Genomic DNA, 24391 nt, shown 5'->3' with positions numbered 1-24391 from the left:
CACCCCTATGCCCACTCTCTCTCACCTGGAGCCTCCCAGGCTCCATCTGTTGCCCATCCCATTGCATCCCCCCTGGAAAGACGGGACAGGCACCCGGGGGTGCTCAGGCACCGCATGGGGGGGGAGGTCCGACAGTCGCGATGTGCCCAAGGGCAGTGCCCACCCGTATGTGCCAGGCTGTCGGATGTGGCACAGGCGTCCCCACACAGCGGTGCCAGCCTTGGTGGCACTGCCAACCCTACGCCAGTCCCCCGGGGGTGGGGGTCCGGGCATCCCCCCGCCCTCCCCTTGCCCTGCCTCCCCGCCGCCGGGGATGAGGTAAGGCAGGCGGGTGGCACAGGGCTGCTCTATTTGCATAATAATCTCGTTAATGGAGCCTGGCCTGCGGGAGAGCCGGGCTGGAGACGCCACCCCCTCCCCGCCCCGCTGCCTCCCTCCCTCCGGCCCCGCAGCTCCGTTCAGCTCGGCACGGGGCGCGCAGCCGGACGAGCACCGCCGGACCGACCCGACAGCAGAGCCGGGGCAGCCTGCAGACATCTCCCAGCACGGTGGTGAGCACCCCCCGGGCACCCCCCGAGCATCCCGGGCAGCACCTCAAGAGCATCCCCAGCAGCATCCCCTGAGCACAGCCCGGAGCAGCCACAGAGCGCCGCGGTGAGCAAGCGGGACGCGCCCCCGAGCACCCCCGGACATCCCGGCGAGCATCTCCCGAGCAGCCCCGAGCACCCTCCCGCAGCCTACCGGTGAGCATCCCGCGAGCGTCCCCCGAATATGCCGGGGAGCAGGGAGCACTTCCCGAGCATCCCTCGAGCATCCCTTGGGCACCGCGGCGAGCACCTCCCGAGCATCCTGGGCGGCATCCCCGGAGCATCCTGAGCAGCATTCACTAGGCACTCCCGAGCATCCCATAAGCAGCCCCCGAGCATTTAGTTGAGCATCCCTCCAGCATCCTGGGGACCATTCCAGGGACCATTCATTCCTTGCAGCCCTTCCAGCCTCCTTTGCCCCCCCCCCCACTTCGTGCTCACCGCTCACCCCACAAACTTTCTGGTGGCAGCAGCAGCCACACAACCTCTCCCCAGCACAGGGCTGTGATGCCCAGGCACAACTTCACCTAAGTTGCTGAGAGGGAGCAGAGGCAGTGGGGCTTTGGGGGTGCTGAGAGGGTCCTGCTGCAGCAATATAGTCCACACCCCCACCGAGCAGCCCTTTGTCTCCAGCATGTCCTGCCCACACCTGCAAATCTGGTGTCAGTGTGCACTGAGCAAGGACTGGGGTCTCCTTTTGAAGTCCTCCCCACCCTCTATCCCTCTTCTCCCCATGGGCAGAGTACCCCCATCTCCAGAACAGAGACCACGGGACACTGGGTAGCAGAGAAGGATTGTTGGGGGTTGCGGGGGATGCAGGGACCCCTCCAGACAGGAGCTAACTTTGCACACGCAGTGTGCTGCATGCAACAAAATCGGGCACAACGCACTGCAACGCAGAGCACCGTGACCCACCCCAACCCAATGCAACACAGCACGACGCAGTGCAAGGCAATGCAACCCAGTGTGCAACTACCCAGCCCAACCCTGTGCTGTGCCCTCCTCCCCCAAAATCTCCCTGGAGCCCTTCTTCCCCTTCTGCAACCCCGCCTGGAGGGGCTGGCAGCCCTCTAACCCCCTCAGCCCATAGGGTGCGGTGTGATGCTGAGCTCCCTGAATCACTGGATTTGCACTTGGAGTGCGGTCTCCAGATGGGTGGGATGGAGCTGAGCCATGGGCTGGGTGCAGGGAACGTTGCCCCAGCACCAGGTGAGGACAAAGGGGACAGCAACAGGGTTGGGATGCCTCTGAGCTCCTGGCATTAGGGTCATCAATGCCACGAGTATGTTGCAGTGCTGGGGACAATGACATGGGAGATGATGGCAGCAAGAAACATCCCCCGTCTTGCTCCTCCCTACAGCACATCCTTTGCCTTTTCCAGGAGCATCTTACCTACCTGGACATCTCCAGCATGAACTGGGGTCCATGAGCCCCACTTGCAGCCCCCAACATGGAGAAGACATACTCACTGACCGCCCACTACGATGAGTTCCAGGAGGTGAAGTACGTGAGCCGCTATCAGAGCGGCACGCTGCCCAATGGCTTTGCTCTCCAGTTGGGTGCTGGGGCCAAGAAGCGCAGTGGCGGTGGGGGGCTGCCGCGCTGGAGCCGCAGGGAGATCTGCCTGCTCTCGGGGCTGGTGTTTGCAGCCGGGCTCTGTGTCATCTTGACGTGCATGCTGGTGCTCAAGTACCTGGCGGCTGAAGGGGACAGCTACTGCCTGGAGGGCTGCCAGGAGAAGAAGGCTTTCCTACGGGCGTCACGCTTCCTTAGTGCCAACATGGATGCCACCATCGACCCCTGCCAGGATTTCTATTCCTTTGCCTGTGGAGGATGGCTGCGTCGGCACGGCATCCCTGAGGACAAACTGGTGTATGGCACCATTGGGGCCATCGCCGAGCAGAATGAGGCCAAGCTGCGGGCGCTGCTGAGCCGCCCTGTGCGCCGCCGTGCTGCCACATCAGCCGAGAGGAAGGTGAAGGAGTTCTTCCGCTCGTGCCTCAATCGGGCTGAGATTGACCGTTTGGGGCCGCGGCCCATGTTAGAGGTGATTGGGGAGTGTGGTGGATGGGATGCATCACCGGGTAGTGGAGACCTCAACGAGCTGCTCTACAAGACGCAGGGGGTCTACAGTGCCGCCGTGCTGTTCTCGCTCACTGTCAGCCTGGACGACAGAAACACCTCCCGCTACGTCATCCGGGTGAGGACACCTTGCCATCCTCATCCCAGTGGCACTGCTATGACAGGCTGCCCCACTCCTGCCACCCATGTCTCTCACTCTATGGTGCGATCAGGGCATGGGTGGTTTCTGTCCAAGTGGCCAAGCCTCAAGCATCTTCAGTGGGTGCAGCTGGGACATGGCAGTGACATGGTGGGGACATCACGGTGGGCATGATGATGACATGATTGTGGGGCACAGCAATGGAACAGTGGTTTGGCATGTGGAGACATAAGGGTGGACACTAAGGGGGCATGGTGGGGATGGAGATGGCATGGTAGGGATGGAGATAGCATGGTGAGGATGGGGACGGCATGGTGGGGACAAGATGATGGGCATGGCAGTGGTACCGGTGGGCGTGAAGTCTCTCTGATCCCCATGCCTGGTGGTGCTGCGGATGAGGGATGTGACTGTGTAGGTGTGTGTGTGTCTATGTGTGAGGCAGGGGACGGGAAGGAGAGTGGCTGTGCTGAAGGAGAGTGCGCGTACACTAGAGGGAGCATGTGTCACAGGGAAAAAGGCTTTGGCTCTGTGTGATGGGGAAGATACAGGCGTGCGATGCATTCAGTTGTGCAGCATTGCCCATCCCTGTGCTCCCCATGGGGCGTCCTGCAAAAAGGAGTGAGGCCACTGTTCGGGGTGTCAGGGAGTGACCTGCCACCAGTGCAGCTCCCCACTCGCCCTGGAGCTCTGCTCACTCCCTGCTCTCATCTCTCCACAGATTGACCAGGATGGGCTGACACTGCCTGAGCGCACCCTGTACCTGGGGCAGGATGAGGAGAGTGAGAAGGTGAGGAGTGGGAGACAAAGGGGGACAAGGGGCAGCACAGGTGGCACACACATCTCATCTATTGGCACAGATCCTGGCTGCTTACCGTGTCTTCATGGAGAAGCTGCTCACACTCTTGGGGGCTGAGCACGTGGAGCAAAAGGCACAGGAAATCCTCCAGCTGGAGCAGCATCTCGCCAATGTGAGTGGGGGTCCTGGATTTGGGGTGCCCCTGCCCTGTCCTTGAGGACTCCATCCCTTTGGACATCTGCACTCTAAGGCCTTCATGTCTTGTCCATGGGACTCCCAGGGACCCCAGCCTCACCATGTTGGGAACTCCCAGTTCCACTCCAGGGAAGCTCCATTCCCCATCCTTGGGAACCCACGCAAGGCCCTTAAGTACCCCATGCCCATATCTTAGGGAACCTTGGTCCCAGCCTTGAGGGACCTCCATGCCCAGTCCTTGGGCATCCCAGCTCCTTGCAGGCCCCATGCCTTTATCTTGGGGAACACAAATTCCAGCTTTGAGGGATCTTGTGTCAGCCCTTGGGACTCCCACTGGGGCAGTGAGCCATGGTGGATGTGGGCCCACAGCCCTTCTTGCCCCAGAGCTGTGCCTATCCCCATGCCAACTCCCCTGGATGGGAAGTGGGGCGGTGACAACTGTACCCACCCATGCAGATCACAGTGTCCGAGTACGACGATGTGCGGAGGGACATCAGCAGCATGTACCACAAAGTCACTCTGGGCGAGTTGCAGCGCATCACCCCCACGGTGCGTTCCCCCCCACCAGCACCCTGCTACCCACATATCCTGCCTGCCCTGTGCCCCTGCTTGTCCCTGTCCTCTTGTTCCATCACTCTCCTTGCTGCCACTTCCATGTCCCCTGGTAAGAAGACCCCTGTGGTGCAATGCCCTTATGTCCCTAGAAATATTCTGCACTGCTCCCCCAAATCAATGCACTCTGGATGGTGATGAGTCCATCCTGCACTTCCCTGCGTGCTGGGTGCAGTGTCAGGACCAGGCTTGGTCCCATGGGAAGGGGTGGTGGAGGCTGAAAGCCCGGTGATACGGATGGGGTCCCCACCCTGATGTGCTCCTTGCTGCCAGCTCAAGTGGAAGCGCTTGCTGGACCGCATCTTCCATGACAACTTCTCAGAAGATGAAGAGGTGGTGCTGCTGGCCACTGACTACATGCACAAGGTGTCTGACCTCATCCGTGTGACACCCAGCAGGTGAGGAGGTGGTAAGACACAAAGGGTGGGCACATGTGGAGCTGTGGATGGACCCTCAAAACCTTGGTGGAGGGCAGCATCATGAGTCCCCACCAAAACCTCCCCATTGTGATTGCCAACAAAGCCATCGTCCTGCACCATGCCGTGAACATTGCAGGGATGTCCACAGAGCCACCTCATCCCTGGGTGCCATGGGACATGGGTACTCCATGCTGGGATGTCCCCTCTCCAGTAAATGCCCAAAAGAGACCTGATCCCACCCCATTTCTCCAGAATCCTTCACAACTACATGCTGTGGCGCATTGTGGTGGTGCTGAGTGAGCACCTCTCCACCCCTTTTCGTGATGCCATCCATGAGCTCTCCAAGGAGATGGAGGGCAATGAGAAGCAGCTGGAGCTGGGCAAGGTTTGCCTGAGCCAGGCCAACAAGCATTTTGGCATGGCCCTGGGTGCTCTCTTTGTCGAGGAGTACTTCTCCTCTGCCAGCAAGGCCAAGGTAGGTGCCCTCCTGTCCCCTTGTCAAGGTGCCACCCTGCAGGTGGGTGGTTGGAACATCATCCCACCACCCGTGGTGATCCACTGTAGGTGCAGCAGCTGGTGGAGGACATCAAATATATCTTGGACCAGCGCCTGGATGAGCTGGATTGGATGGATGAGGAGACACGGAGAGCTGCCAGGGCCAAGGTGGCAGCCCCCAGCATGTTCCCTTATCTTTGTCCCCATGGGGAGATGTTGGACAGGGGCCCTGACGCCTCCGCCTGCTTTGCCCACAGCTCCAGTACATGATGGTGATGATTGGGTACCCCGACTTCTTGCTGAAGCCAGAAGCCATCGACAAGGAGTATGAGGCAAGGGGCACACAGGGGCACACAGTGTGGGAGATGGGCCCTATGTCTGGCTAGTTAGATATGCAGGCAGACCAGGATGGGAAGATACTACCTCAATTCAAGACAACTCCTGGTAGATCACTTGCATGACCACAGCCACATAGGTGGAGCCTTTCCCCACATTGCACCCCATTCTTGGCAGGGACTGAAGGTGTCCCTATCCCTGATGACCTAGGAACTCCAGGGAGGTGATGGGGACACAGTAGCACTTGTACCCCATCCAGTACAACACCACAACTCTACATTTTCTGTTCCCAAGGCTCATAGGGGTGGGAGGACACCTTAGCTCTGTTCCCCACACTTCATGGGGCTGGACTTTGGGGCTGGAGTCTCCTCTGATATGGCCATGCCCCCCGCAGTTTGAGGTGGATGAAAAGACTTACTTCAAGAACATCCTCAACAGCATTGCCTTCAGCATCAGGCTCTCAGTGAAGAAGATCCGTCAGGAGGTGGACAAGTCTGCGTGGGTATCACTCTACCTGGGAGGGGGCCCATGGGGCATCCTAGCTGTGCGAGGGGGTGGCATTTCCCTGTCCCTCCACATCCCCACAGCCTCCATCTCTCCTTGCAGGTGGCTCCTGCCCCCCCAGGCCCTCAATGCCTACTACCTGCCCAACAAGAATCAGATGGGTGAGGCATCACCCAGCATTGAATGGGGGCACAATGTGGTGTCCCCTGGCACCAGGGGATGCTGCGGGGTAGGAAAGGGTTGTCCCCTCCCTGCAATGTTGTCCTCTGTTCCCAGTGTTCCCTGCTGGCATCCTGCAACCGACCCTCTATGATCCTGAGTTCCCGCAGTGAGTGTGGGGCTGGGGAGGGGCCAGGGCAGGGCTCTGGGTGGAGATAACTCCTGGGGTAATCACTGCACCCTTTGGCAGGTCGCTGAACTATGGTGGGATCGGCACTATCATCGGGCATGAGCTGACCCATGGCTATGATGATTGGGGTGAGAGACCTCCACCCTGCTGGGGTGGGAGAGCGGGTCCTGGGGCCATCCAGCTCCCTCAGCATGACCAGTAGTGGTGCCTGCAGGGGGACAGTATGACCGACATGGGAACCTGGTGCATTGGTGGACAGAGACATCGTACAGCAAGTTCCTAAAGAAGGCGCAGTGCATTGTCAACCTCTATGACAACTTCACTGTCTACAACCAGCGGGTGAGACCTCACCACAACGATGCCCAGGGACCCCACCACTTAGCACACTTCAGCTGAGAACACCCTCAGAGCCCTGAGGGGGAAACAGAGGCACTGCCTTCATGCCATCATAGGGACAGGGGACATCTCTGCTCAACCCATGTTGCCCCTCTCTTGGCAGGTGAATGGCAAACACACGCTGGGGGAGAACATCGCTGACATGGGGGGACTAAAGCTCGCCTACTATGTGAGTGTCCCCCACCCTGAAGTGTCACAGCCCTGGCAGGGCCGCGGCAGTCCTGCTTTCTGGGGGTTCTGTGGCAGTTTGGCACTTCTTATTCTCCAGGCTTACCAGAAGTGGGTGCGGGAGCATGGCCCTGAGCACCCCCTGCACCACCTGAAGTATACTCACGACCAGCTATTCTTCATCGCCTTTGCCCAGGTGAGGTAGTGTCTGTGGCTATGAGCAGCTCTTGGGCTCTGCAGATACCCCCACTATCCACCGGACCACCCCACACAGCCTGTGTGCTCTTGGGGTCCCTACAATAACAACCACATTCCCCCGTCTCTGCCAGAGACCCCCCCACTACAACAACTTCACATGAACCTGGAGGACCCCACAATTGTACATACCGCAGCCCCAAGACACCCTACAACAACAAACATTCCCCAGTGCTCCCAATCCATCCAAACCACGTTTGTAGGCTCCTGGAAGACCCTACAATAACAAACACAGCATTGTTGCCCTCATCCCCCAGCAACCAGAAGGGTCAATCCCGGTGGGTACCAGGCCCTTGTGGGTCCTGATGGGTGTCAAAATCTGGGGTCTCCTTCCTGTCTCACCCATGGGACCTTGTTCCCCCAGAACTGGTGCATCAAGAGGCGATCCCAGTCCATCTACCTTCAGGTGCTGACAGACAAGCATGCCCCGGAGCACTACAGGTAGAAATGGGGGCATGGGTGGGGCGCGGTGCCATTGGGGTGGGCAGGGGTGAGGGGCAGGGTCCTTGGGACAGCTCTGAGCTTCTCCCCCTGCCCACAGGGTTCTGGGCAGCGTCTCACAGTTTGAGGAGTTTGGCCGGGTTTTCCACTGCCCCAAGAACTCGCCCATGAACCCGGTGCACAAGTGCTCGGTGTGGTGAAGTCGCTGTCCCCACAGGCTGGCACCCCAGTACCCATCCCTGCACCAGTGCCACTCTCTGCTCACTCCCCTCCTGCCCTACAGGCAAAGGGTGCACCTCAAAATAGGCAACCACTTGGGGTGGGGTGTAGCAAGGCAGAGGGGACACACTGGGGTTATGAGCTCTCTCTCCCAGTGGCACCCTCTTGTCCACACTACCCCAAAGCTCCCAGCTCCCCACATCCAGCTGCTCAGGGCAGGGAGGGGACCTGGAGGCACCGGTTGTACCACGAGTCTAATCCCTGTGCCAGCCCCATCCTTTTCCCATTAGTCACTGGGGGCTGGGCTGATGCCAGCCTGTCTGGAAGTGCACACAAACGTGCTGTATTTTTTGCTGCTCTTTCTGATCAATAAAGCACTGGATATGCCAGATGTGCCAGGGTATGGTATGGGGACAGGTGGCAGCAGGCAGCACAGTGGTGGGGAGACTCATGGGGCAGGAGCATCCTTCCCATCCCACACACCAATTGCCACATATGTGCTAGCATCACACCAAGGTTTATTGAACAATGAGTACCCTGTGCAGGCAGCGAGGACCAGTCCATGCCCGGGATTTGGTGCACCGCATCCAAAGCAAGGATACTCCAAAGAGCCCCTGTCCATGGGTGTGCACTGTGGGATGGGGATGGAAGCTGTGGGGTCAGTGGAAGAGAGATAAGAGCAAAGCAGGCAGAAGCAGGGCCAGCGGGGTGAGGTGGGCTGAGGGTGCAGCACTGGTGCGCTGGCGGCAGTTTTCATAGGGCTCAAGGCAGGCGGCGTAGGCCATGGCGTGGGCGATGTAGTTCTGCTCCTGCACCCCGTGGAAGAGGTAGGCCATGGGGCCTTTGGCCAGGATGGCCACATCCTCACCCCCGTGGGTCTCCGAGCTGAGTGGGACAGCCGCCTGCTGCATGTAACTGAATTCCTCTTGGGGGGAGAGAAGCCTGTGAGTGGGGAGGTGGCCCCCAGCCCCATCCCACCACCATACTGTTGCCCTGTGCCCTCACCAGCAATGCTGCTATTCACATCAGGCCGAGTGGCACCTGGGTAGCCCGGCCCATTCCCATAGAGGATGGAGGTGTAGCTCTTCTGGTCGGTGGCTTGTAGAGGGGCCAAGCCTGAGGAGGAGATTATAAGGGGGGATCAGCCAGGAAGACCCACACCACAATCTGAGAGAGGGGCAGCACCTAGCGTGTGGCCATTCCCTGCTCTGAGCCCTACCGAAGATGGAGGTGCCACGCAGGGTGTAGCCACCAAAGGAGAAGACGTGCGAATGGTCAGCAGTGACCACAGTCAGTGTGTCCGCCTCGTCCAGCAGCTCGCCTGCCCGCTCAATGGCTGTGTCAAACTCCACCGCCTCCGTCAGTGCCCGCTGTGCCATGCCCTCGTGGTGGCCGTGGTCGATCCTCCCACCTGCAGGCAGGTAACCATAGTGGGTTGGAAACCACTGCAGTGAGCTGTAATGCAGAGCCCACTGCCCCTCTCTCGCCCACCCTTGGGACCTCAGCCCTGAATTACCTTCCACGAAGAGGTAGAAGCCATTGGGGTTCCTGCTCAGGACATTGATGGCTGCCTCTGTCATTTCAGTGAGAGAGGGATCCAGGGTAGAATTGTGCACCATTTCATACTTCATGTCCATGGGTTCAAATAGACCTGGCAGAAGGACACAGTGAGCACAGCCTCAGTGCCTGCAGGCATCCCAGCAGTGCCACATCCCGGCATGTGGAGCATTTGTTACCCATCAAATAAGTCACGCTGGGGTCTGCAGCGGCAGCCAGCATCTCTGTCTTGTTCCAGACATAGCGGGCACCCTGTGGGTAGATCCCCACGGGATCGGTGAGGCCCGGCCCCATGCACAAGGGGTGGTGGGCAGAGGGCTGTCCCTTCTTTGTCACCCACCTGCCGTTCTGACAGCCACTTGTCAATGAGGTTCTGCCCATCATTCCGTATCCCATTCTCGGAGCTGTATTCAGGATACTCAGGATCTGGTGTCCCCGCAGGGGTCATGTATTTCCGACCGCCTCCCATGATCACCTGGAAGGGATGAGATGGGCACTGTGTGTATGGATGTCTGTGTCAGCAGGGGCTGCCCCCCGTGGACAGGCACTCACATTGATGTCCACGTTGTGCACCAGCTGCCAGGCAATGTCCTTGCAGCCCTGTGCTATGGCCTCAGCCGGCATGCTGGCGTCCGCGTACCAGTTGCGATCCACCACGTGTGCGTAGGTCCCCGAGGGCGATGCGTGCTGCACTCGTGAGGTTGTCACGATGCCCACTGCCTTCCCTGCCCCAAAACACCCCACCATGGTGGGCAGCCCCAATGGTGTGAAGCCCCGTGTCCCTACCACCACATGCCCTGCGCAGTACCAGCATTACGGGCTCGCTCCAGCACTGAGATCACCTCGTTGCCCTCCGTGGTGTTGCACTGGCCGTAGCGTGCGGCTGCGCTCAGCCCCACCGTCTTGTAGTTGCCCTTCACCCCACACAGGTAGGCGGTGGCTGTGCCCGCGCTGTCGGGAACCACCCGGTCCACAGTGTATGTCTGCCGAGGACATGCACAGGGCACACTGGCACCCCTTGCCATATGTCTGCCCCCACAGCCCCATGGCCTGCAGCATGGTCCCAAGTCCAGTACTGGGGGAAATTACCTTGGAGAGAGCCACATAGGGGAAAGAATCCAGAGCAAGGGGGGTCTCGGGTCCCAGGTTCCCCTTCAACTGCCCCTTTAGTATCCGAGTGGCTGTGATGCTGGGGACCCCAAATCCTGGACAAGGAATGAGGGTTCAGGTCCAGCCCAGATGCCCTCCCCATTCCCATTTCACTGTGCACTGGCACCAGATGGACTCACCATCTCCAAGGAAGATGATGAGGTTTTTGGCTTCAGTCATCCTTGGCTCGATCTTGAGGGTGGCATCGAGGGCAGCAGCTGCCTTCCTATTCCAGAAGGTTGGATCCTCCTCCTCCTCTGGGAAGGGGCATTGCCCACATCAGCTCATGGCACCCAGTGGACACCCAGGACACCCAGTGGTGGACATCCCCAAACTGAGGACCTCGCTGGGCTCCCACTCATGGGATAATCCCACTGGGGGGTACAGATGAACCCACAGGTTTGGGATGAGGGGAGGACATAGAGATGTACTTCCTGACAGGAAGGGGGTGTGCAGCAAGAAGGGATGCAGTGGGAGAAACCAGCTGCCAAGTGGGATAGGGACAAATGCATGGAGGTAGAGGAGCTATAGGCACATCATACACCCCCTCCCGACCCAAACAAAAGCAGGACCCCAACCCCACAGGGCAACACCTGCCCAAAGTCCCCAAACAGCAGACACAAAGCCCCATTCCAATGCTGGGTATCCCTGCTCCCTACTGAGCCATGCCCTGTGAGCAGCCAAGCCACCACCACACTGGCACCAGGGGTGTCTGTCCCCATCCCCATCCCTGTTTCTACCTGGGATGACAGCAGCGCCAAGCTCTGCCCAGAGGCCAAGGCAGAGGGTGAGGGGCACCAGCAGCCGCATGATGGAACTGGAGCAGCTGTCACCAGCTCCAGCTGTGCCTGCCTCTTTTGCAGACTTCGGGGGGGGGGGGGGGGGGGGACTTTGGACCAGGATCTGCCCTTGAGGGGTTTGGCATTTCACAGATGGCGTGGCATCCTGTCGGGCCATCGGCTCAAAGGCCATGGGGCTGGGCTGTTGGCACCTCATTGCCACCTTATTGCTGGGTGCTGTGGAGGGGAGGGAACACGGGGTGCAGAAGGAGGGACTTGGGGTGCTCCTGATGGCTCCACCCAGCACTTCCTGGAGTGATAAAGGCACTGATGGGGACTAAATGTCAGGACCAGCCCTTGTACCAGGCTGTGCACAGCACCTCAAAGCTGTGCGAACTCCTCTGTACCGTGGGCTCCCAGTAACCCAGGGATGGAGCTGTGGGTACATGGCCACCCCTCACCATTATCTCTTCTCCTGCTTCACCCCAGTGCAGGCTCCAGTTAGAAGTCACAACCCGGGGAAACTAAGGCACAACTGCTGCTACAAACCCTTTCATGGCACACAAAGCCAGACATCCCACATTTTATTGCATCCTGTGATCCTGCCCACAACAGGGGGCTGAAGCAGGGCTCAGTGGGGTCTCTCAGCCCACCACCATGAAGGCAGACATGCAGAGGGCCAGGAGAGAGAGTGAGGGCCAAGGGGAGTGTTGGGTGCTGCCAGAGGCCCTACGGGGTGCAGCACAGCGGGGTCTGGCATCATAAGGCTTGAGGCACGCAGCATAAGCAATGGCATGGGCAATGTAGTGCTGCTCCTGCACCCCGTGGAAGAGATGGGCCATGGGGCCCTGAGCGAGCACCATCACGTCCTCCCCGCTGTGGGTCTCCAAGTCAAGGGGGACGGCCGCCTGCTGCCTGTAGTCCTTGTCCTCTGTGGAGAGAGCAGGAGAAATGGTGCTGGGGGCAGCTCTTCTGCCCTTTGCATGAAGCAGCTCCCACCACCCTGGTGTTGGGGCAGTTCCTGCCCAAGTGAACCCCAGAAAGGCACCAGGCCCCCACCCCATCCCTTCTCTTCCAGTAGAATCCTACCCACAGCTGGAAGGCTGGCAGCTGGGCGGCCCCCATCACGGATGCTGTATCCCGGCCCATTGCCATAGAGGATGCTGGTATAGGCTCGCTTGTCCTTTGCTTTCTTAGGAGCCAGCCCTGACATGGGGAAGGGCACTGTCACCCCCTGCACCAGTCAGCAGCCTTCCCAGAACTCCCATGGCCTCCCATGGAGGCACAGCACGGGGTGGGAGCAGGGATGCTCATTTCTCCCTGGGTCCCACCGAAGATGGAGGCTCCTCGCAGCGTGTTGCCCCCGAAGGTGAAGACATGTGAGTGGTCGGCTGTCACCACGGTCAGCGTGTCAGAGGGCTCCGTCAGTTCGCCTGCCCGTGCCACTGCCCGGTCCAGCATGATGGCCTCCGTCAGCGCCTGCTTGGCCCGGCCGCTGTGGTGCCCGTGGTCAATCCTTCCACCTGCACAGGGAATGGGGCCGTCACCACCTTGTTCCCACCTGGCTGCCATGACCCATGTCACAGCCAGGGCCTTGCACTCATCTTCCACAAAGAGGAAGAAGCCGTTGGGGTTCCTGCGCAGGATGCGGATGGCTTTCTCCGTCATTTCCACGATGGAGGGGTCCGTGGTGGCGTTGCGGTTCAGCTCGTACCTCATGTCCTTGGGCTCGAAGAGGCCTGAGGGAGCGGGTTAGGGTTGCTTCGTGCCACCCAGAGTGGGATGGCATTGCTGACATAAAGCCAGCGACGCTCTTACCCATGAGGTGGCTCACAGAGGTGTCATCAACCGCATCCAGGCCCTTCTTGTCCCAGACATAGCGCGCGCCCTGTCAGCGAGGACACAGCGGTGGCAGTGGCACACACACCGTGCCCAGCGCTGCGTCCCCTCTGCGCTACCTCCCTGCTGCTGAGCCATTCGGCCACCAGGTCCCGCCCGTCCCTCCTGGTGCCATTCTGAGCTGGGTCGTCTGGGTACTCAGGATCTGGGGTCCACCTGGGGGACATGTAGGTCCTCCCGCCGCCCAGGATCACCTGCAGGGAGAGGGGAAGGGCTGCCTCTGGCACAGGGACGCAGCACATAATGATGCAGCCACCACGATGTCCCTGGCTCACGTTGATGTCGGTGTTGTGCACCAGCTGGTAGGCGATGTCCTTGCAGCCGTCCCGCAGGGCCTCCCGAGGCATGTTGGCATCGGCGTACCAGCTGCGGCTGGCCGAGTGTGCATAGGCAGCAGCAGGGGATGCGTGTTGCACCCGCGTGGTGGTCACGATGCCCACCGACTTACCTGCAGCATGGCACAGGGTCTGTGGGGAGCCCACCTGTGCCGTGCTGGGCTCTGCAATGAACGTACCCACCCCATATACCTGCCAGCCGGGCCCGGTGCAGGACGGAGTCCACTTCGTTGCCGAATGCTGTGCGGCATTTGCCGTAGACGGCCGCCCCGCTCAGCCCCAGCGTCTTGGCATTGGCCTTCACCCCACACAGGTAGGCCGTGCCTGTGCCAGCGCTGTCGGGCACCTGCCGGTCGATGGTGTAGGTCTGTGGGCAAGCTGGGGTCAGTGGGGCTGTGGGCAGCACTGTGCCCCCTCAGCACCGCCCCACTCACCTTGGCCAGGGCCACGTGGGGAAATGTCTCCATGGCCAAGACGCTCTCCTCACCCGAGCTGCCGGCCAGTTGCCCCTTGTAGATCCGGGCTGCTGACACTGTGGGCAGACCCATGCCTATGGCGAGAGGTGACAAACAGCTGTGACTGGAGACGGTCCTGCCCTCCCTTTCCAGGGCCATGCTACCAGGGGAAGAGGGACCCACCAGCTGCTGGAGGACAGCTTTGTTCCCAGCGTGCTGAAAACAGTGACATGGGAAACGGCAGCACCCACGCAGCACTCACCATCACCCATGAAGAGGATGATGTTTTTGGCTCGCTGTGCCACTGGCTGCAAGGCCAGGGCAGCTTCCAGCCTCCTCCTGGCCCCTTCGTTCCAGTAGTGTGGGGTCTTCTCAGCATCTGGATGTCAGAGCAGAGCTGGGGGTGTGCAGGGCCCCAGAGCAGCCCCAGAGCTCCCACCCCAACATGTCCCCCGTTGAGCTCTCACCTGAGGTTGCAATGGCAGTGAGCGGGGCAAGGAAAAGAAGGAGGAAGCAGATCCTGGGAGAGAGCAGCCATCCCATGCTGCCCAGCCCACGTTCCTTCCTGATGGCTGCCTGTGTGCAAGGCTGGGGGGGACAAAGCCCTTTATGCCCTGCCCTGTCCGGCCAGAGGGCTGAGCCCCTGCTGTGGGTGAGACGATGGGCTGATAACATTCAGGGACATCTTCCAGCCCTGCCCTCTCAGTGTCCCCAGCCCTCCCCAGGGCCATCCCTTCCCCCCCAAGGTGAGGTAGGACCTCCAGCCTATTCCTGGGGAGTGGGGTTGCCCTGAGGCACTCAGTGTCCCTGAGGCTGTACGAGTACCTGGGGGTCCATAGCTCCACACCTGCAGAGACCCCGGGAACAGGTGGGGAGTGCGTAGGTCAAAGGGCTGTTTTTGCAGATATGCTGGGCTGGGCTGGATTGAGCTTGTTTCCCCAGTGAAAAAACACAAGAAGAGTATGCTGGAATGAGGGGTAAGGGAGGACAGCTTGCTGTTGTGTCAGTGTCCTCAGGTTCCCTCTCCCAAGGGACAGGGTGATGCAGTGCCTTCTGTGTCCACGAGGCAGGAGAGAGATGGAAACCCACAGAGGAATAGGCTGCTGTGCCCACATTCAGGGAGAAGTGACATCCCACGTGAGTGGACAGCAGGGCCATGGCACACAGACGCAACTGGAAGGATGCCACCAGCCCATCCCCTGGGGACTGCAGAGAACTGCAACATCTCCCAGCTCTTGGCATGCATGTAGTACCCAGCTCTGACCCATCCCAGGGCCCAATCCCTGGTGCTGAGCCAGGCAGCCCAGGCTCAGCCAGGTCCCTGCTGCAGTGCACGGCAGTTGTACCCATGCCAGGGCCACAGCTGTCACCACCAACAACACAGAGCAAAGCACAGTGCTCACCCTCCCTGCATGCCAGCACAATGGATCCATTCCCTCTTGCCAGAAGCCCATCCCAGCCCCACAGAGGTGATGACACAGACGCTGCCAGAGCACCGTAGGGACAGTGGAGCAGACAGATGAAACACTCTGTGAAGGACTGAGGCAGGGTGCTTCTCTCCACATAGAAGAGAGAAGTGAGGACATGCACCATGCTCCTCAGTGTTGGGCGGGCACGGAGCCAGGGACAGTCCTGTCTGTGGCTGAAGGGTCCTGGTGTGGGGTTAGGCTGGAGGCCAGGCTGGGGCAGACGCCCGGTGCTTGTCAGTGGTGGCTCAGACTGGGGGATTAGCGGAAGCAGCGCAGGTTGGGAGCACGTGCATCCCCCTGACCTCCACCTTCTGCCGAGCAAACAGAAAGGCTGGGATTACACAAGGCCCTGGGAGGCACAGGGCAGCCTGGGAGATAAGTTATGGTCGGATTCCTGCCTGGGTAACAAGGCAAAATGAAACCTGCGCACAGTCCCCATCACGGCTGCTGACCTGGATTTATTTCATGATACGTGGCCCAGCTGAGAGTCCTTCTGAGAGGCCTGGTCAGCCCACCCAGCCTAAAGCAGCCCCTCCGCTCTCGGGGACATCAGTCTCCATGTAGCCCCCACCACAGGCACCCCCAGTGGCAAGGGACGGGCACCCACTGCCTCGTAAAGGAAAAAAAATAAACCATAAAGCTAAAAATATCTGCCAGTAGAAATGCCCCATCTGGGGCAACCCCGATCCCTGGGTTAAAATCCAAACCAGAAAGAAAATGATGTCAATTTTAAAATTCAAATCCCCAAACTCCTGGCGGGTCCCCTCTGTCCCCGTGGGTGCTGGTGCGGCGCTGGTGACAAAGTGTCAGAGCTGTGGCTGGGCGCGCTCACTTCTCAGTGCTGGGCCTCTTGAGCAGAGCGCTGTATTTCAGGGGAACCCCGTCCGACTTCAGCACCACCTCCACCAGTGTGAAAATGGTGATCTCCTGCAGCAAGGACACACAGAGGGGAGAGGGGATTTTCAGCAGGTTGCCATTACAGCAGGGTTTAGGCTGAGTCGCGTTTTCTCAGTATCCTGTAATGAGGGAATGACCGCTGGTGCTCGCACAGCGAAAGGAGACCTGGGAAGGGATTGGATAAGGGATACGCAAGGGAATAAAGACTGCAGAAAATCAATGTCTGCTGCTCAGGAATGCACGCTGCCTGCCGGCCCCCAGATCAATCACTTCATGCAATGATGCAGTGTAGGGACATAAATCATCCATCAGCACTGCACCCAACACAGGGCAACAAGATGGCTGGGACAGTTGACATGGACACGTGTGGTGCTGGGGATCATGCCTTGGTGTGTGCCCTCAGCCCCTTCTCACTGTCGCCAAGGTCTGGCAGGGCCATCCTTCTGGGCTTTTAGGGAGCAGGAGCAGGCAGAAAGCCTCTCGGAATAACCCAGTCCAACCCTTTTTGGTCCTCTCGCACCTGCTGCTCCACATTCATCACTTTGAGCAGGAAAATCTCACCGAGATTTAAATGCATCAAAGCACTCAGTGAGGAGCAAAGCAGAGGGAAGCCATTCTGCAGCCATCCTGTGCTCAGCTCTGTGCTCCAGGCTCTGGGATGTGCTTGAGGAGAGCTCAGAGCTGCTCCTAGGGGGAAGGCTCTGATGTTTTCTTAGGAGGTGTGGAGGAGTTTCCTCCATTGCTGAGTGTTTGCTTAACCAAAACGTGCTCTGCTCATGCTGGGGGCTTCGTTTTTCAATGCAGGTTCCTGCTAGGGTGTAAGTGATACCCACTCCTGCAAGGAAGGAGGAACCAAGGCCACTTCAGGATGCATGCAGAGGCTTCTGTGAGCCAAGTGCAGCTCAAGAGGAGAAAGCCTGCAGCAGCCCCGGGAAGCTCTGCTCTGACCCTCCTGAGCTGAGCAACATTTCCCCCGGGCAAGAAGGGATCTTCCAGGTCAGCTCTATCAGGAGTAATACTCTCCCAGAACAGAGCTCTCAGTGCGAGGACAGGGTTGGATTGAGCCCTCCCAACCCCGCCCAGGCACCAGGCAGAGATCACAGCAATCAACACAGCTGTGATTTTACAGCCACGCCAGATAAACGTTGGCAGAGAGGCACCACTTAATCAAGCCAGACAAATGCGATTGCTCCCTCTGATTGAGTTACCAAGTTAATAGATGACAGGGACACAAGAGAGAGATTTCTAGATGCTGTTAAACCATTTGATGCTGCATCTCAGGAAGTCTGATTTAAAAAAAAAAAATCCTCCTAAATGAGTCTCAGCCCTGTCACATGGATGGAAACCTGAAGGCAGGGCTGTGTCAGCAAGAGGGGCAAGAAATACCAGGATGGGGGGAAGGGGCTAAGCAGGAGCTGCCTTAGGCCTGATCTTACTTAACATCTTAATTGATGATCTGGAAGAAGGAAGTAAACAGCAAGTTAATTAAATTCAGGAGGAAACTGGATTGGGAGGCAGTGCACATAGCGGGCAGGGCAGAGTCTGAAGGCAGTGGTGGGGTCAGGCGTGGGGGCAGCGATGGGATGGAGTAGGGCTGGGTGCTGGGAGGAGACGTGGAGGCTGGGATCGGGCTCCCTGGAGGGGGGACAGAGATGGACAACAGGATCTGATCACCAGCAAGGCATCGTGTCTCCCAGATCCATCCCTGTGTAGATTACGGGATGGATCCATAGGGTTATGAGTCCATCCTGTGCTGTGGGGTCTTACCTGGGACACAGATTCCTGCTCTGGACTCTCTGGCTCCCACATGAGCGTCAGCTCTGGCTTCCTCCCCACCTTCTGGAAATGGAAGCCCAGCAAGGGCAGTGCCTGCAGACAAGGAGATGTTGGGAGCAGCCTGTGGCCCCTGGCACCCCCAGCCCCACTCCCTGCTTTGACTGCGGATGGTGATGACACTGCTTTTGCATAGAGCCCTCTGCAGCTCTGTAACAACCAGGATGCAGCAGCCCATGTGTCTGAGCTAAGTGAGTAAATCAGGGGTGGCTGCTATACACAAACAGCTCATAGATCATGCTATATGTCCTGCTTAAAGATGTCACTGCCAGCCATATAACCAGGTTATTGTGAGAAGCTGCTGTCACTAACCGCAGGTGCTGGCCTACGGCAGTGCTGTCACAGCCCCAGATACACCACGTGATTAAATGAAATGGAAGCCAGCCCCTTTCTGTTTCCTTGCTTCAGCTCCATGTTGATCTCTGTCCCCACAAATCTGCCTTCATTTCCTTTTAAAGAGACAAATTACCCACAGCATGTAGTGGGGAGAGTTGGTCCTCAGGGACCAGGCTGCTCTGGGCCCCCAAGCCCCTCCAGGGACCTGAGGGACACCCAGGCTGTGTTCAGTGTGCTGAGGCAGCGAGCAAACTGGCAGTGTTAGGAGCACTTACATTGCAGTAGATTCGCTTCTGGACTCCAAACTTCAGCACCAGGACATCAAAGGCCTCGTTCAGGACACCCATCACCATGGCCTCGGACTCCAGAGGACCGCACTCCTGTTAGGAGACAATGCTCTCAGACATATGATCTCATTTTTGAGTCATCTTGTGCAGAGCCAGGAGTTGGACTCTATGATCCTTATGGGGTCCCTTCCAACTTGGGATATTCTATCACTTCTGATCCTACACCAGCATGCCCAAGGGGAGCCCTGTCTCACCGTGCTGGCGACTACAGGTCCTGAAGCTCAGGGACAGTCCCAGTGCATTCCCTTCTCTACCCCAGACTGAGCACTCATGGGGAAATTCGAGAGACCCCTCAGGAGAAGACACCACTGCTCCTACCCTGACGAAGATGGCAAAGAAGAGGTCGGTGCTGAGCTCCTGCACCCTCTTGGAAGCCATCTTCCTGTCATTGCAGTGTTCTGCTTGTCGCTGGATGGCCTCCTTCTCCATCTTGATGGGAGAGCTGATGCCTAGGAAGGAGATGAGTGACAAAGACAGGTTCACACTCTCTTACTCCAGAGATACCCCTCAGCAGCCCGATGCCCAGCTCCCCCCATGCACATTGAGGACACCCACGTGCCAAGGAGCTGCCTGGTGAGATGCAGATCCCAAGCACTCAACGCAGGAACCCAGGAGCCCCACCTGCATGGGACTCACAGCACCCACCGAGCGACGCGGAGAGCAGCCGGTGCACAACGACGTCTGCGTAGCGACGGATGGGTGAAGTGAAGTGTGTGTAGAAGGGCACGTTGAGGGCGTAGTGGCGGAAGAGGGTCTCATCCTTCAGGACGCCGGTGCAGAAGTACAGAGCCATCTGAAAAGCGGTGAGAAGCAAGGGGAGGGTGTGAGAAAGGAGGACAGTGCAGGATCGTGAGGCTGGCTTGCTCAGCCAGCAAGACAGAGCCTCTGGGTACTGGGTCTGGCCGCAGGCTCTGCCGCCCCTGCTCTCATCACACATGTTACAGCTTTTATTTTTACATCTGTGAAACAGCAGCCCTCGGGGCTGGGAAAACAACACAGCCCGAGCCCAGGTGGGGAGGGGAGGCTGCGGGGTCAGGGGGTGGCAGCAGGGTCACAGCACAGTGGCGATTGAATGAACCCGTTTAAAAATAAGAGCAAGTGATTTAAAACAAACAGGAGTAGGCAGCTCTGATTACAGAGCTGTCGTGGGAGCCACGGTTTGGGCAGCTGCATCCTCCACTCTCCAGCACGGCGGCGCAGCCAGCTCCCGCTGAGCAGCAATGCACTGATCCGGGCAAGTAAATAGTGCAGGTTAAAAAAAGCAGCGTCGGTCCCGGCCTTATTATGAGACCCAAGAGCTGGGCTAGGAGCTGCCAATTTCCACAACCCAGAACTAAATTGTTTCTGATGGACTCCACGAAGTATGGTCTCCACTCAATTAGTTCAGCTCCCACTGAACGTGGCTCTGCACGGTCGGGCAGGGAGACATGCTCAGAGAAGTCAGAGAGATGCTGCCTGCTGTTATCCAGGGCATTTCCTGATGGATGTGCCAAGCCCAGCTGCTGCTGGTCCAGTTTTCAACACTCTGATGGCAAGTGATGACCCTTGCTGAGGCTGGGAACAGCTCGATGTCACAGCAAAATCTCAGAATCATAAAATCATGCAATGGTGTGGGTTGGGGGCAGACCTTAAAGCTCATCCAGCCCCAAACCCCTGCTGTGGGCAGGCTGCCCCCCACCAACCTGGCCTGGGTGCCTCCAGGGATGGGAGATGGGATGGGATGCTCCTTTGGGCCGTGGTAGGGTTACACAATGGCACTTGCCTGCTACCTGTCCTCACTACCACAACAGCACTCCACAATAACACCAGCCTGATGTAGAGCAGATGTTTTCTCATTAGCAGATTTGACTAGCAAGTGGTCGCAAAGCCCCAGGGTCCGACTGCCACAATCCCAGGAGAACAATAAGGAGCCTGGAAATAAATCAGCCCCAGCCAACCTAGGCAGGCTCTGCTCTTGCGGACAGATTGAATCCCCGAGTGACTGAGTCCCTGAAAAATGATATGTCACTGCTCTTTCATCTGTTACGAGCTCCTGGTGCAGCAATCCAGGCAGACACACACGTTACCCACTGCTTGCCTCCTTCCAAGAGGCTGATGGCCACCAGCACCGCAGCCAAGACGGACGACACAGCGTGGCATCAGCATGGGATCAACCTGCTTTTGTTACAGCTGGCTGGATGCGGCCTCGTCCCCAAGACGCCCGCTCCATCACCTGGGACATGGGGCCTCTCTGCACCATCTGTCAGAGCCATGGCCCAGCCCTGTGTCACCCCGCTCTGCAGCTGCCAGCTCAGAGCTGTGCTCTCCTCCATTACAGGCTGTGGGGATGAGTGGACATGGCTGAGTTTCCCATCTGCTCCAGCAGCAGGGGTAGGCAGCAAAAAGTCCTGTTCCCACTTGGAAACTGCCCTTTCTGAGGGGCACTGACATGGCCTTGCACTGCCAATCCTCTGCTCCTAGCAATAGGAACAACAGTGGGAATCTCAATTGCTCAGTGTTTGAGGAAGCTGGTCCAGCCAACAGCACGTGTGGGGAAGGAACACAGACTGCAGCGGGCAACACTGGTATCTTTCACCCCAGCAGCTCCACAGCCCTTCCTTATGGACAGGAGATGATACGGATACATCACAGTGTATCCAACTGCACAAGCTCACCCCAGACCAAGAGGGATTTCTGCATCTTCTGGCGCCTGCAGAGCTAATGAGCTCAGCTGTAAGCTGGGTTTTGTCTATTATGTGAGATGCCAGGGAGTGGGTCTGCCAGGAGAGAGTGGGCTGCACTGTACACCTGAGCACAAGGACACCTCCACCTTCTGAGGATAGTGAGGTTGAGTTCCTGCCAAAATCCTGTATCTCATGGAATATCTCTTCTGAAAGCTCCTTTGCTTCTTCCCCAAACTGCCTGCTATTTGCTCCCCAGAAGATTTTATCCTCCAGCAAAGCCTGGGCTTGCACCAAAGCATGACCAGAAAGGGACCCCAGGGAATGCACACCACCTGCTAGTGCCTTCCACCAGTAAAGGAAGACATGACAGAAAGGACCAGGACAAATCAGAGCAGAACATGGGATCCACGAGAACACAGCCAGCTCCAGGGGCACTCCCTGCACTTTAGAAAGCAGCACTCCTGAGCTGAAAACATACGCAAGCAGGTGATTTACTAAATGGTTTTGGTCCCCAATTCCGCTTGCAAGCATTAAGTCACTAAAGTACAGCAGGACTTCAGGCAACTGCTAACGAGTAAATGGAGCAAATGAGCTAATTAGAAGAGTGATTGTCAAATGAGTGATGTAGGAAAGATGATTCATTCCTGCAGCGTTTGGCAGACCACGGCAGAGAGACCATTCCAGCAGCATGCTCCTTTCCCTATGGGGTAGGACTTCCCTCAGAAGAGGCTGTACTATGCCCAGCAGCAAATGTAGAAAGACAAATGCCTCATAAAAAGGTTTCTGATGGTGATAAGCACCCAAGTAATGTCCTGAGCTGCAGATGCATTAAACATGACAATCACTGGAAGGAGCACAACGAGTCTCCAATGCACAGGCATTGAGAGGAGGCCTCAGTCCAGAAGATGACCAAAGGATTTACAGGGCTTCCCTGCTTCTAAGAGGATGTGCCTGTGTATCAGACTATGATCTGTGGCCAGATATGTGGTTTAGGTGATGGGTTAATGGTTTGACTAGATGATCTTAGTGGTCTTTTCCATTGTTAGTGATTCTGATTCCTACAACCCTGCATTGTCCTGACACCTGATTTCTTCTTGGACAAGAAACCAGTTTAGATGGTTTCCATGACATGAGGTGGCATGAATATGAACACACAGCTTGTCACCAGTTCTTCATGGAGCAGGCTGAGTTCTTGTGAGTCTGCTGGCATCCTGCACATCACCTCCACTGTGATATATCCCAATACCACAGGGGCACTGCAGCGTGCAAGGAAAGGCTCAGCCTGACCCTGCTGACCTTACAGCATCGTTCCCTGCATCCAGTCACTCTTTCCCTATGCAGTGACAAGCTTAGGTAATGCAGATGGAGTCAGGGATGGAAACAGGGCCTTGGAAAAGAGCTACAGATATGTGGGTCTTACCTGCATGGGCCTGGAGAACATGTTGGTCAGCACTTCTTTCCTGGCTCCAGAGTATTTGTCAGCTCCAAATGTTTCATTTAAGCTTTTCTGAAGGAGAAGAGAGACAGTTTTCAGGCTGACAAACAGTTTGCTCAGAACCCCTCCCCTGATCTGTGCCCAGGCCCCATCCACACCAAGAACTTCAGTGTGTGCACTGATGGGACTCCAGAGGGACATGGGGATGGGTGTTCACTGCCTGGAGCTGGTGGTAAAGAAGGGCTGGAAGAGTTCAAGGCATGGTGGAGGAGCTGAGTGCACAGCCCTGCAGCGCTGACATAGCCCTGGCGTGGCCAGCAAGCAGGGAGAGCAGCGTGCAGGAGACCAGAGGGGATGGGATTAACAGGGGATTATCCACAGTCCGGCTGCAGTGAGGAAAGAAAATCCTGGAAGCTGCACTGTGCTGTTCAGCTGCAGCTCAGCCTCAGGACACACTCAGCAGAGGATTGCTCCCTGCTTCCTGTGCTTCGTGCATCTGACCTTTCCCCAGCACTGCTCTCCGGTCCTTGCCAGTCCCCAGTCCTCACCCTTCCCTCCTTGACTTGCCCAGGATCTCCCGAGAAAGCTAGGAAAGGAAATCTGGGTGTCCTCGCTCTCTGGTGCACTCACATGCAGGCTGCCCGCGCTGCTGAAGTCGATCTCGAGGCCGACTTGGTGGCAGAACTCCATCAGGTCGTTCAGCAGCTTGCTCTGGGGCGGTGGGTGGCGGCGAAGCAGCGCCTGCTCGGGGAAGGAGCGGTAGATCTGATGGGCCACAGCCATGTTCGCCAGCAGCATGAACTCCTCTACCAGCCTGTAGGGCAAGAAACACAACCCCAAGTTGAGAAGGGACTCCCCTGGGTTAGGAGAGATGGGAGCTAATAGGATTGGGGGAACCAATACTGTTAGGAGGATCTTCCCTCCTGTTTAGGGAGGAAAGATTTAGGTTGGATGTCAGGGGGAAGTTCTTTACAGAGAGAGTGGTGAGGTGCTGGAACAGCTGCCAAGAGAGGTTGTGGATGCCCCATCCCTAGAGGTGTTCAAGGCCAGATTGGATGGGGCCCTGGGCAGCCTGATCTAGTATTAAATGGGGAGGTTGGTAGCCCTGCATGTGGCAGGGGGGTTGGAGATTCATGACCCTTGAGGTCCCTTCCAACCCTGGCCATTCTGTGATTCTGTGAACCAGGGAGTTATAAATGAAGACTGGATGTGGATTGCAGGGTGCTGTGCCACCCTTGGGCTCA

The 24391-nt window shown here is 57.9% G+C and overlaps 4 protein-coding genes across 6 annotated transcripts in view; 1 reads left to right on the top strand and 3 right to left on the bottom strand.

Moving 5' to 3' along the window:
• The first annotated feature begins 369 nt into the window (after positions 1–369).
• Positions 370–8380, top strand: ECEL1 (endothelin converting enzyme like 1). The gene is made up of 18 exons (XM_031603503.2): positions 370–743; positions 1969–2787; positions 3527–3595; positions 3666–3776; positions 4256–4348; positions 4685–4809; positions 5083–5305; positions 5395–5493; positions 5583–5657; positions 6056–6159; positions 6268–6326; positions 6442–6493; positions 6575–6642; positions 6729–6853; positions 7014–7079; positions 7179–7274; positions 7698–7774; positions 7875–8380. The coding sequence occupies exons 2-18, from the start codon at positions 2038–2040 to the stop codon at positions 7972–7974; spliced, it is 2292 nt and encodes a 763-aa protein (XP_031459363.1). The 5' UTR covers positions 370–743; positions 1969–2037; the 3' UTR covers positions 7975–8380.
• A 114-nt stretch (positions 8381–8494) lies between these two features.
• LOC116235381 (intestinal-type alkaline phosphatase-like) lies at positions 8495–11589 on the bottom strand. Its single transcript, XM_031603502.2, has 11 exons — positions 11440–11589; positions 10840–10956; positions 10640–10755; positions 10359–10533; positions 10103–10275; positions 9891–10025; positions 9730–9802; positions 9510–9644; positions 9213–9404; positions 8999–9109; positions 8495–8918 (listed from the first exon to the last, which is right to left on the bottom strand). The coding sequence occupies exons 1-11, from the start codon at positions 11507–11509 to the stop codon at positions 8653–8655; spliced, it is 1563 nt and encodes a 520-aa protein (XP_031459362.2). The 5' UTR covers positions 11510–11589; the 3' UTR covers positions 8495–8652.
• A 15-nt stretch (positions 11590–11604) lies between these two features.
• On the bottom strand, positions 11605–15760 carry LOC116235508 (intestinal-type alkaline phosphatase-like). The gene is made up of 12 exons (XM_090147459.1): positions 14993–15760; positions 14635–14755; positions 14430–14546; positions 14147–14262; positions 13905–14079; positions 13653–13825; positions 13437–13571; positions 13297–13366; positions 13085–13217; positions 12810–13003; positions 12568–12684; positions 11605–12409 (listed from the first exon to the last, which is right to left on the bottom strand). Exons 1-12 carry the CDS (start codon positions 15758–15760, stop codon positions 12123–12125), a joined length of 2406 nt encoding a protein of 801 aa, XP_090003585.1. The 3' UTR covers positions 11605–12122.
• A 40-nt stretch (positions 15761–15800) lies between these two features.
• Positions 15801–24391, bottom strand: part of DIS3L2 (DIS3 like 3'-5' exoribonuclease 2) — a 164547-nt gene continuing 155956 nt past the window's right edge. For 2 of the 3 annotated variants that reach the window (XM_031603497.2, XM_090147458.1), the window contains exons 16-22: positions 23778–23961; positions 23133–23219; positions 19695–19842; positions 19368–19498; positions 18978–19082; positions 18301–18402; positions 16079–16563 (exon numbers count right to left, since the gene is read on the bottom strand). In XM_031603497.2, the coding sequence (XP_031459357.2) occupies positions 16465–16563; positions 18301–18402; positions 18978–19082; positions 19368–19498; positions 19695–19842; positions 23133–23219; positions 23778–23961 (856 nt within the window). In that variant the 3' untranslated portion in view covers positions 16079–16464. Of the gene's footprint in view, positions 15948–16078; positions 16564–18300; positions 18403–18977; positions 19083–19367; positions 19499–19694; positions 19843–23132; positions 23220–23777; positions 23962–24391 lie in introns of those variants that run through there. The other variant, XR_016469686.1, reaches the window with a different exon arrangement.

The sequence above is a fragment of the Phasianus colchicus genome, chromosome 10 (genome assembly GCF_987193195.1).
Source record: "Phasianus colchicus chromosome 10, bPhaCol1.hap1.1, whole genome shotgun sequence".
Lineage (NCBI taxonomy): Eukaryota > Metazoa > Chordata > Aves > Galliformes > Phasianidae > Phasianus > Phasianus colchicus.
The sequence above is the reverse complement of the archived record's forward strand: the minus strand, read 5'-3'. Positions and strand labels throughout refer to the sequence as shown.